At 34.5% G+C, this 12,546-nt stretch overlaps 1 protein-coding gene across 1 annotated transcript in view; it reads right to left on the bottom strand.

Annotated features, from left to right (window-relative positions):
- The window catches only part of negr1 (neuronal growth regulator 1), a 231,929-nt gene that overhangs the window by 92,261 nt on the left and 127,122 nt on the right, over positions 1–12,546 (bottom strand). The window contains exon 5 of the mRNA XM_056460143.1: positions 9,456–9,576. Within this exon, the coding sequence (XP_056316118.1) occupies positions 9,456–9,576 (121 nt within the window). The remainder of the gene's footprint in view (positions 1–9,455; positions 9,577–12,546) is intronic.

The following is a 12,546-nucleotide window of genomic DNA, read 5'->3' as shown; positions in this document are numbered from 1 at the left end:
GTGTATCGATGTTTCCCATTGATCGGTTGCAGCTGGAAGGGCATTCGCTCCATAAAACATGCGCTGGATGAGTTGGCGGTTAATTCTGATTAATAAAGGGACTAAGCTGAAAAAAAAATGAATGAATGAATAAATGAAACTTAAAAAAGAGAAAAAACCAAGAGAAGAAAAAAATGTGAAACATTTTGTTGAAATTGTATATGTAAAATTTTTTTTTGCAGTATTTAGCTTGAATTGAAATGTATTATCTTTCAATTTCTAAAGACACTCGGTGACTAAAATATTATTTTAATAAATATATTCGTATAATAATAAATCTGTTTTGTTTAAATGCACCAAAATACATTTCTAATATTCACTGAGGAATGGATCAAAACATTCATTTTCAAAATGGGGTGCATTCAATTATGCTGAGAACTGTATTTACAGTTGAAATCAGAATGATTACACCCATTTTGATTTTTTGTTTCTTTTTTAAATATTTCCCAAATGATGTTTAACAGATTCAGGAAATTTTCACAGTATGTCTGCTAATATTTTTTCTTCTGGGGAAAGTCTTATTTGTTTTATTTCGGCTAGAATAAAAGCTGTTTTTAATTTTTAAAAACAATTTTAAGGTCAAAATTATTAGCCCTTTAAGCTATATTTTTTGATATTCTACTGAACAAACCATCATTATACAATAACTTGCCTAATTATCCTAACCTGCCTAGTTAACCTAATTAACCTAGTTAAGGCTTTTAACTGTCACTTTAAGCTGTATACAAGTGTCTTGAAAAATAGCTAGTCAAATATTATTTACTGTCACCATGGCGAAGATAAAATAAGTCAGTGATTACAAATGAGTTATTAAAACTATTATGTTTAGAAATGTGTTGACAAAAATCTTCTCTCTGGTAAACAGATATTGGGGAAAAAAATAAACAGGAGTGCTAATAATTCTAACTTCAAATGTATATATATATATATATATATATATATATATATATATATATATATATATATATATATAAAAGAAATGACAATTTAAAATGTATCAACATAGAAAACTATTTTCACTTAGTTATTTTAACTTTAATATTAGAAAATTGTACAGTTCGCTGTGTTTTTGATAAAAAGCCTTACTGAACATAAGAGATTTCTTTAATTTTACCAATCAAACTTCAGTGTAAAATATAATATAAATAGTGTAAAATAGTGTATATTCTTACATAATAATAGAAGAATTCAACCTAAAACCTTTCAGCAGATTGTTTCACTGACTACAGATATAAACAAGTTGGCCTTTGCTGGACTAGATATTTTTGTTTATACTTTTGTTTTTTTCTGACACATATTAATGTTTCTCACACCAAACGCTGGCAGGTAAGATATATGGTAGTCTTTGTGTGACGGAAAATGCAAAAAAAGTTACAACTGTCCCAGCTCCCGAGGGAATTTCCAATGGGAAAATCAGAAGCAGAAAAATTTGCACATGGCTTGTAGTTTTGTCAAGGTCTAGAGTTCAGCAGCAGTTGCTCTTGAGAGTCCTGACTCGGGGTCATCCGTGTTACTCTCACAGGTAAAGCCATGCCTGACCTTTTGTCCCCCAACTCTCTAGCAGCTTGTCTCCTGCTGACACTTACTTAAACGAGAACAAAACTTTCCTAAAACAAAAGACCACTGCTACCTTTATCTGAGGGTTATGGGCATTTATACACACACACAGAAAATAGAGGAAAAAATAGAAAAGGTGCTTTATCATTCTGCTCAGCCTCTGTTATTATGTCTGAGCATTTATATGCTGCAGATGAAAAATAAACCTGTTTTAGAGAGTGACGATTTTTAAAAGTATTTTATATAGCAAAAGTACTTAATTTGAAGACCTAAGAATCCTATTTACACCAATATATTGCAATGGAATGAATTAAGAGACCACTTAGAAGTCTCCGTTTCTCTGGATCTATAATGTATATATGTTATGTGTTTGAGCAACCCTTTTTTTAGAGACATCAAAATGATATTTAGTCAAAATAACAAAAAAAGACTGAATTTATTTTTTTAGACAACACAATGCAAATACTTTAGAAGAGTTAAGAAAGTGGTATTTGGTGAAATGAAAACAAGCATTAACTGATTATTTTGTCGGTCAAATGTTTTTAAAGTTCACATGAAATTAAAATAACATTTTTAGATGTTAGTATCAGTATTATTCGTTTTTAGGATATCTATAAGCTAGCGTGCTCCAAAACAGTGACAAAACTCCTGTTTAGAACTGATATAAACATGTAAAGGTTGTAGTTTATTCACGTTACCTCATACTGCAGTTTCCCATTAAATCATAACCAATCAAACGCTCTCTAGAATCTGATATGCTCCACCCCTTCAAGATACTTATTTGCTTTTCATTTGATTCACTGGAGCTCAACCACTCTCACTGGCAACGCTGTGATAAAACAAAATCCTATTGGCTGTTTTTATAAAGCGGAGGGGCTACACTATACCCCACCTTCTCTTCGTGTTTTGGTTGAAATTTCGTATATTTTTTCTTATTTCAACCACATTTTTTGACATTGCATTTTTACAACATTTATATGAATCATTAAAGAAGTTATTTCATTTCATATAACATGCTTATTATACACTCACCGGCCACTTTATTAGGTACACCTTACTAGTACAGGTTTAGACCCCATTTTGCCTTCAGAACTGCCTTAATAATTCATGACATAGATTCAATAAGGTACTGGAAATATTCCCTAGAGATTTTGGTCCATGTTGACATGAGAACATCATGCAGTTGCTGCAGATTTGATGGCTGCACTTCCATGATGCGAATCTCCCGTTCCACCACATCCCAAAGATGGTCTATTGGATTGAAATCTGGTGACTGTGCACTTTATGCATTATCCTACTGGAAGTATCCATCAGAAGTACAATGTGGTCATAAAGGGATGGACATGGTCAGCAACTATACTTAGGTAGGCTGTGGTGTTGACACGATGCTCAATTGGTACTAATAGACCTAAAGTGTGCCAAGACCATTCTCTGTAAACCCTAGAGATGGCTGTGTGTGAAAATGGCAGTAGATCAGCAGTTTCTGAAATACTCAGACCAGCCTGTCTGGAACCAACAACCATGTCATGTTCAAAGTCACTTAAATCCCATTTCTTCACCATTCTGATGCTCGATTTGAACTGCAGCAGATCGTCTTGACCATGTCTACATGCCTAAATGTATTGAGTGGCTGCCATGTGATTGGCTGATCAGAAAATTGTGTTAACATGCAGTGTAACTAATAAAGTGGCCAGTGAGTGTATATACTGTACAGTAGTATTTAACTATATTTAATACATTTAATACTATTGATACGTATACATTTTGTAAATTTACTTTCAAGCAGACATCAAAAAAGGATCTTTTAACTAAGTGAAGTTTATTTATAAACTAATTTCGAGAGGATCACATGCTCATGATTGCTTGCCGCTGGCTGCTCATTATTAAATTTATGATTCACCAATCAGACTCCAATTCCTAAGCCACTATAAATACCCTAAGTTCCATATGACAGCCATCTTAATTTTGAAGAATCCCCCCTTCCACCCCTACTCTTCCTCCTTTCCTAGGTGGGTGGCACGGTGCCCCAGTGGTTAGCACTGTTGCCTCACAGCAAGAACGTAACTGGTTCTAGTCCTTACCAAGCCAGCCGATGTTTCTGTGCGGAGTTTACACATTCTCCCTGTGCTCATGTGGGTTTCCCCCAGGTTCCCTTGATTCCTCCCACCATCCAAAAACATGCAACTTGAGTTAATTGGCTAATCCAAATCAGCACCATAGACATGCACCTAGTAAGTAGTTATATCTTAAGAGCAATCACTATCTGTTCATTAGCTACTACAGCAGGGGAGTTCTCAAGATCTACCTGAGCTCAAATTCCCCTCTCGCCCTGCAAACGGGAGGGAGCCCCGGGCTTGAGGATCTTATGAGCGTAGGGCTCACTCCTGGTACAGCATGCCAAACAAGCTTTATAATCAATCATTAGCTAAGTGTGAACTTCTGAAATATATTTAACTAAAGAAAAAAGATGATTATTTTTCATGATTTTTTTTTCATAATTTCTCTGCATCGTTACTGTTGAATTGTTCAACATTTCTCTGTTATGTTTTGTTTCCTTAACCTCACTGTTTTTGCTTCAGCATTGAGCCTGTGCTTTCAGACAAATACAGTAAAACAGACAATTTAGCAACAATGTTCAATGTAAAGCCTTAGATTAAGCAGAGTACAGACCCAATGCCAATAAGCCTCCTTTGCAATTTGAATAAATTGACTGAAGCCTATAATTACAATTAGCACAGTGTGAACTGCTGATTCAGATCGTACTCAGCAAGAGTGGGTAAATGACGGGTAATGGGGTAATTTGGTATTTAAATTCAAGAACCACCACTTGAGTCAACACTGATTGGCGCAAAGACTTAGAATGCTCTTTACTAGTGATGAGGTTATACAAATATATATTTAAAATGCAGATTTAAGACAGTAACACAGATTATCCTTATATACTGCATAGATTCTCTAAAGGTATATATTTTTACTTTTTTTAAAAATTTAAATATGTAAGTTCAGGAGCAGATTTGTTTGAAGAGAGAAGAAATATTAGAAGAAATATTAGATAACTACTTTGAGTTAACTCAAGAGTTATTTTCTCCTTTATGACATTTCATTAATCTGGTTGTTTTTAAACACAGAAAAACATGCTCTTGATTATTAGAATTTAGTCCTCAAGTATTTTTCTTTTAACCTTCGGCACAGTTTTCTGCATTTCATTCAGCTAAACTCCACACAAAATATGTGTGTGATTTCTGCCTTAAGTGTGCTAATCATATTTAGTTTATTAAAAAAAGTGCTTTATGAATTATGTAACGTACTAATGAAAATCACTCACAGGCATACAGTGAAATAGCTGTAAGTGGACAAATCTAAAAATAATATATAGACGCAGAGCAAAGACTAAAAATGGCAGCTGACATGAGAAAATGTACTGGCCATACTGTAAATATTTATTACTGGCCGTTAAACTGTATGTAAACCATTTCATCAAAAGAGCATAACAAATTTAACTTATCCCTTGTGTACCATTCAAATTTACTACACTTTCGTTATGTTTGTGGCTGTTTTTGCCCAATTGACTTCCATTATAATGACTTTTTTTTGATAGCAAAGCCATGACATTATATAATCATGATTTCTTGATTGTTGGTGGTTTTCCCTGTTGGAAAGAGGTAAAATGTGTAATTTTTACTGTTGATTATCAGTTGGCAGCATTAACCCTTTAGATAGGTCCAGGAAAAAAATGGTTCTTGATCTTATAAGACGTTCTATGGAGTAAAGCAGCAGATTATAGTGTGTGAGAAAAAATACACATGTTCTGAGAGCTGAGGGGCTTATTTTGATACAGTAAGTGTGCAAAGGTCTCCCTCACACTCACGCACAAGCACACACACACACACACACACACAATACTCCATATATAAGGCAGAATCTAAGCTTAGTTTGCACTGCATCTGATGATCAACAGTAAAAACTAAAAATGCTAACTCTTCCCAACAGGGAAAACCAACAATCAAAAATGCATGATTATATGGTGCCATGGCTTTGCAATAAAAAAAGGCATTATAATTGAAGTCAATGGGGAAAAGGTAGTAAATTTGCCCACAGTGTATTGTTGTATTTTTGAAGAACTGCATAGCATTTTCCCAAAATATGTGTCAAAATAAGATTTTTCACAAAAAAATCATTGCATTTGCTGAAACAGAGAAAGTTGTGGCCAAATTAACACTCAAAATCACACCAGAGTGGATGAAAACATCCACAACACTATTATTAAATTCAAGTTATACAGTTGAAGTCACAATTATTAGCCCCACTGAATTCCTAGCCCCCTGTTCTTTTTCATAAATTTCTGTTTAACGGAGAAAAGATTTTTTTTAAACACATTTCTGAACATAACAGTTTTAATAACTCATTTCTAATAACTGATTTATTTTATCTTTGCCATGGTGACAGTAAATAATATTTTACTAGATATTTTACAAGACACTTCTATACAGCTTAAAGTGACATTTAAACTAGGTTAATTAGGTTAACTAGGAAGGTTAGGGTAATTAGGCAAGTTATTGTATAATGATGGTTTGTTCTGTAGAATATCGAAAAAAAATATGGCTTAAAGAGGTTAATAATTTTGACCTTAAAATTGTTTTTAAAAATTAAAAGCTGCTTTTATTCTAGCCAAAATAAAACAAATAAGACTTTCTCCAGAAGAAAAAATATTATCAGACATACTGTGGAAATTTCCTTGATCTGTTAAACATCATTTGGGAAATATTTAAAAAAGAAAAAAAAATTAAAGGGGGGCTAATAATTCTGACTTCAACTGTACATATTCATATATGTTGTTACAACTCCACATCGGAAAAAGTTGGGACAGTATGGAAAATGCAAATAAAAAATTCATATTCCATTCCTTTTCACAACTCTAAAAAGATGTTTAGGGACTGAAGACACCAAGTGATGAAGTGTTTCAGATGTAATTTTGTCCCATTCTTCCTGCAAATAAGTCTTATGGTGGGCAACAATACAGAGTCTTTGTTGTCGCATTTTGCACTTCAAAATGTGCCACACGTTTTCTATTGAAGACAGGTCGGGACTGCAGACAGGCCAGTCAAGTACCTGTATCCTCTTCTTCCGCAACCAGCACACGGCGTCCATTTCTCCCCAAAATACCTTAAAAACTGATTCATCTGACCACAGTACACATTTCCACTGTGTGATGGTCCATCCCAGATGCTTCCGAGCTCAGCAAAGTCATGGGGCTTCTGGACACAGTTAACATAGGGCTTCCTTTTGGCACAGTACAGTTTTAACTGGCATTTGGGGATGTAACAACAAATTGTGGTGCTTGATACAGGTTTGCCAAAGTAGTTCTGAGCCCATGTGGTGATATCGCTTATAGATGAATGGTGATTCTTGATGCAGTGCTGACTGAGGGATTGGAGATCACAGTTGTTCAGCTTAGGCTTGCGCCTTTGTCCTCTATGCACTGAAATTTCTCCAGATTCCTTGAATCTATTAATTATTACAGTTATGCACCATTAAAGGTGAAATATCTAAATGTCTTCTTATCTTTCTTTGAGGAGCACTGTTTTTAAACATTTCAATAATTTTCTCATGCATTTGTTGGCAAACTGGTGATCCTCAGCCCATCTTTGCTCCTAAAGGACTTGACCTTTCTTGGATGCTGTTTTTATAGCAAATCATAATTACAATCACCTGATCACATCACCTGTTTCAAATCACATCATTATTTAACCAATTTACCTGATTACTGGCCCTAAATTGCTCCTGTCCCAACTTTTTTTGGAACATGTTGCAGGTCTGAATGACAGGAAAAGAGGTATACTTACAAATGCTATTATGTTGACCAGACAAAACATGAAATATTTTATGTTCATAGTGTCTGTAATGAAATACAAGTCAAAGTAAATTTGTAAATCACTACTTACTTTTTTATTTGTCTTTTCCATACTGTCCCAATTTTTCTGATTTGGGGCTGTACATTAAATTCATATAAATTAATATCATTATGTCCCATAAATGTCATGATTAAAAATGATCAAATAATTTTGTAAACTGTTAAACTGTATTTTGGTATTTAATATTAAACAAAACAAAATGTAGCACATATTATTGCATGGTTTCCGCTACATTCATTCTTCCATGGCGGGGTGCCACGCCAAGATTCATCCCGCCACGGCTACATTACAACTTCTCATTCACAACATGCTATTTTTTAATAGTGGGTGATAATCGCAACAAACGCATTAAAAGGTAAGTGAATTATAACAGCGCAAACTTTTCTGTAACCGTAGTAGTGCTGTGCGTCATTTGTTTAACCCTTTAAGGTTACGTGCTGACTGACTGACTGACTGGCTGACTGTGACAGGTGCGTGATGCGGCGTGAGGCCAGCAAACACAACGTATAGCCGTTTTACTTTATTTCAGGACACATTAATACCGAAGGCATTCATAAATATTCCTAGCAAATCTAATAAAAGCTGGAGACATAAACACACTAAATCGCACCTCAGCAGCGTTTATTTGAGAGAGCACAAGAAGATCTGCACGCTCTTTAAGCAGCTTATATTTAGGGGGCGTGCAAGAAGTTTTGTGCAAGAGCAGAAAAAATCGGCGCGCAAGCAAAGAGATTCGCATGCTCGTAGGCTATTACATAAATGCGCTCACGACATTTGTCATTGAAAAAACGCCACAGGTAGTTGGTTGATCTGTGTAAAAAAGACCTGCCGCCACAGCTGGAAAAAATTGTAGAGGAAACACTGTATTGTTATTATTATTAGTATTATTATTAGTTTTAAACATTATAATCTCATTAATAATAAAAGGTAGTGAAATTTGAAAACACATATACACATATGCAGTAGAAATGTATGCCAGAGCACTGTCAAATAATAAAAAAAAAACATCAAAAACAAATAAAAGTCAAAACATTGTCAAGTTGTGTGCCAGTGTTTTTCAGTGCGCTGACAGCGATAAATATTTGCATGTTTAATTGCAACTGGCATCCTTCCTTGCATTCCTGCATATTAAATTGCAACTGAACTTATCTCACTTACATCTACTCAGCCATCTGTGGCCAACCTGTATCTACCATTATATCACAAAGAGTGAAGAAAAGGTACGTGTTATGTTAATACTGATCCACAGTTGACAGAAACCATTGGCAAATATAAAAATGGTCTTTTTTCACCCATCCAATGCTTAAAAATACATTGTGGATCCAAAAAGAAACACTACAGACTATTGAATTGATAATAAGTTCGAAGCGACTCTTAAAATAATATATAACACTGAATGATCAATTAGGATATAATTGCTTAAATGACTCAAATGGCACAATTTGCTTCAGACCTCTTTGGAGAAATATTATTTTCGCCAGAAGTGTATGACTTTAATTAAAAGTTAAAAATGACTGTTAAGTTGCAAAAAAAGTGATTTCCACAAGCTTACGCTGTGTGCCAAGAGTCACTATCTTCCCGAAATTAAGACTCTTTAATAAGACACTTTGTAATATTTGATAAGCCGCAGATCCATAGCTATTAGACTAATACTGCTGAAGACTGTAATGCAGCTTTCGGTGATTAAATCTGAAGGAAACTCTCAAAAACTGCTGCACAGTTTGATCGTACAAATCTAGCAAGTGCAAATGAATATTGATCAGATTTTTTTTTTTCTTTTTTACAAAAAAGCAAACCTGAAATCAAGCTTCTCAGTAGTGGGCATTCTGCATCATAAATAAACTCACTTAACATGCATAATGTATGACTAATGATCGCTGTACTGCTAAGCTAATCAAATGAAAGCTTTTATCATTTATCACTCTTGTTTTCTTTTTTTTTTTTTACCTTTTTTCTCCCTTGTACCACTCGAAAACTGGAGAAGGGACAGCTGCTGCCTCACATCTCAGCAGGGCAACCTGACCGGGTCGGACCCCGTGACTTTTCATCTCATGGATTGCTGGAGGAACTACAGAAAGAAAATAAAAACCAACGTGATTTAGGGCAAGAGTGAACACACATAATAAGCCAAACTCAAAATAAACCAACCCCAATCCGTGCCTGAGAGGAAAAGCCTCCTAAAAGGCAAAAGTTTTCATTTACAAGTTGTGTGAAAGGGGCAGGAGTGAATTAGCAATAAGATTCAGAGTGGTCAACACGTGTAAATCTTATGGGTGCAATGCTGAGAAATACCATTCGTCCCAAGGGTTGGCGAAATGAAATGAACTGCTCGGTGATAAATTGTTTAATGGCTGTTCAAAGGCTGGGGAGCTGAGGAAGGTTTCTCTGAATATGTGCATGTAAAATGAGGGTCCTTTCATGTTCACAAATGCGGTGTAAATCTCTCCAGCGAGCTTTAACTACAGGCTGAATTTTTATTTTTTAAACCGTCGAGAAGCAACAACCTTTCTCAATGGGGGGAAGAAAAGAAAAGAAATGTTTATCATACATAAATCTTCATTGTATTTCATTTCCATCGCAGAGGTAAACAGAGTAAGCTGGTAGAATGGCATGCGTTCAAATATAAGATGACATACAGAAAAAAGGCTATGAACGAAATAACACCGTACTTAATATACACACAAATAAAGCGGGCCTGTGTGGAATACTAAGTTAAATATGGTCTGAAAAAATCTGAAAATAACTCCCTTCAAGCAGGTGATCCACTTATGTCTTTCTAGCTAGCGTTAAATTACTTGCTATGTCTGAATTTGAGTGGGGGGCATTTATATTCTAGGCAACTCGTTCTTCGAAAATCACCTGCAAGTTATTGAGGTCTGTGTTCAGACTATTTTTTCCTGATTGAATTTTTGACATTCTCTTCTATAACCCCACAGCTGAAGGTATGAAGTTCTCCAGGCCTTCACTGTAATGTGTTTCATGTTATCTGAAGGCTGAAAAAGAATTTCCCACTATTGTGTTGAGAACATAAACAAGTGTGTGTGTGTGTGTTTTTTAGACTGATGTTTGACTTCGAGCTCCAAAGTTATGTCATGCACTGTAGACGTATCGCATCATTTAACAAATACCAAGGCATGAGCTTCTACACATTGCACATGGAAGTGAGAGTATATCTCGCTTTGCATATCAAAAGTAATTTGCAGCATTTAAAAATGAGGCTTCTAAAAATAAGCACGAGGAACGAAAAATGTCACTGCATTTATAGTTAAAAGACAAGGTGTAATGGAGAAAAAATATTCACTGACAATTAAAAGAAATCAGTATGTAGTTTTTAAAAACATGACTGTTCCTTGGCCTTCATAATGAATTAAGTTTTTCCTTTAGTCAAGGATGCTTTATTTTCATTTGTGTGTCAAGTACAAATCATTCAAATTAAATAATAATGTTCACTAAGGGAACTTTAGCCTCAAATAAAAATGTTTCAGTGCCACCAGTTACCCTGGTGTTGAATGAATGAATGACAAATACATTAAAGTATCTCAGTCGACACCTACTGGCATAACAATGTAATTAATACAAATGGTATATAAAGTGTCAGGTTACTTGCAATGTCATTTACTCAATTTTAAAAACTACCATAGATAGCAGCTAACTAACAAACTAACTGACTGACTGACTGACTAACTAACTAACTATAGATTATTTAAATAATAACTTCTAACAGAGAATTCTATATTAAATACCATTTGGATGTCAGGTACAAATCACTCCATTTAAATAATAATGTTCAGTAAAAGTTTTTTTTTTTAACCCAAGCCTCAAATCAAAATATTTCAGTGCCACCAGTAGCCCTGGTGCTGAATGAATGATTCAATGACAAATACACTTCAGTCTCTCAGTCGCCACCTACAGGCATAATGCTGTAATTGATACAAACACTATTTGAGGTGTCAGGTTACTTTGAATATGTCATTTACTCAATTTTAAACACTACCATAGTTTGCAGCGTTTATATCCAAACTACACATTTTATCTCAGTATGTGAATGTTTGAAACAGAAATCTCACAGGAGACACGCACAATCACATATCACAGTGGGGCCTATGTACATGAAGACAAGAGCTTTCTCAAATTGTACATAGTTTTTGCTAACTAACTATCTATGGATTACTTAAATAATAACAATACTAACCAATAATTCTATATTCAATGTCATTCGGATATCAGGTACAACTCACTCAATTTAAATAATAATGTTCACTAAATTATTATTTTTTTACCCAAGCCTAAAATTAAAATGTTTCAGTGCAACCAGTGGCCCTGGTGCTGAATGAATGAATGAATGAATGAATGAGTGAGTGATTGACAAGTACATTACACTCCGTCACTCGTCTTTTCACATGACAAATATATTAAAGTCTCTCAGTCACCACCTACTGGCATAATGCTGTAATTAATACAAATGCTATATGAAGAGTCAGGTTACTTTCTATATGTCATTCACTTGATTTTAAACACTACCATAGAAAGCAGTGTTTATATCCAAACTACATTTTATCCCAGTATATGAATGTTTGTATCAGAGAAATTTCACAGGACACACACAATCACATATCATAGTAGGGCCTATGTACATGAAGGCATGAGCTTCCTCAAATTGTAAACAACTAAAAAAATATTTAAATAGTAATAATACTAACAGAGGATGCTATTTTAAACTCCTTTTGGATATCAGGTACAAATCACTCCAATTAAATAATAATGTTCACTAAAGGATTATTTTTTATTTTTTCTTCTAAATCTCAAATCAATATGTTTCAGTACCACCACTGACCCTGGTGCTAAATGAATGAACGATTCAATGACAAATAAATTTCAGTCACTCATTCGCCACCTACTGGCATAACGCTGTAATTGATACAAATGTTCTATAAGGTGTCGGGTTACGTTCAACATGTCATTTACTCGATTTTAATCACTGCCATAGACATCAGTATTTATATCCAAACTACACATTTTTTTCTTAATATGTGAACGT

This window comes from Danio aesculapii, chromosome 6 (assembly GCF_903798145.1).
Source record: "Danio aesculapii chromosome 6, fDanAes4.1, whole genome shotgun sequence".
Classification (NCBI taxonomy): domain Eukaryota; kingdom Metazoa; phylum Chordata; class Actinopteri; order Cypriniformes; family Danionidae; genus Danio; species Danio aesculapii.
This window is presented reverse-complemented; position numbering and strand designations above follow the sequence as displayed.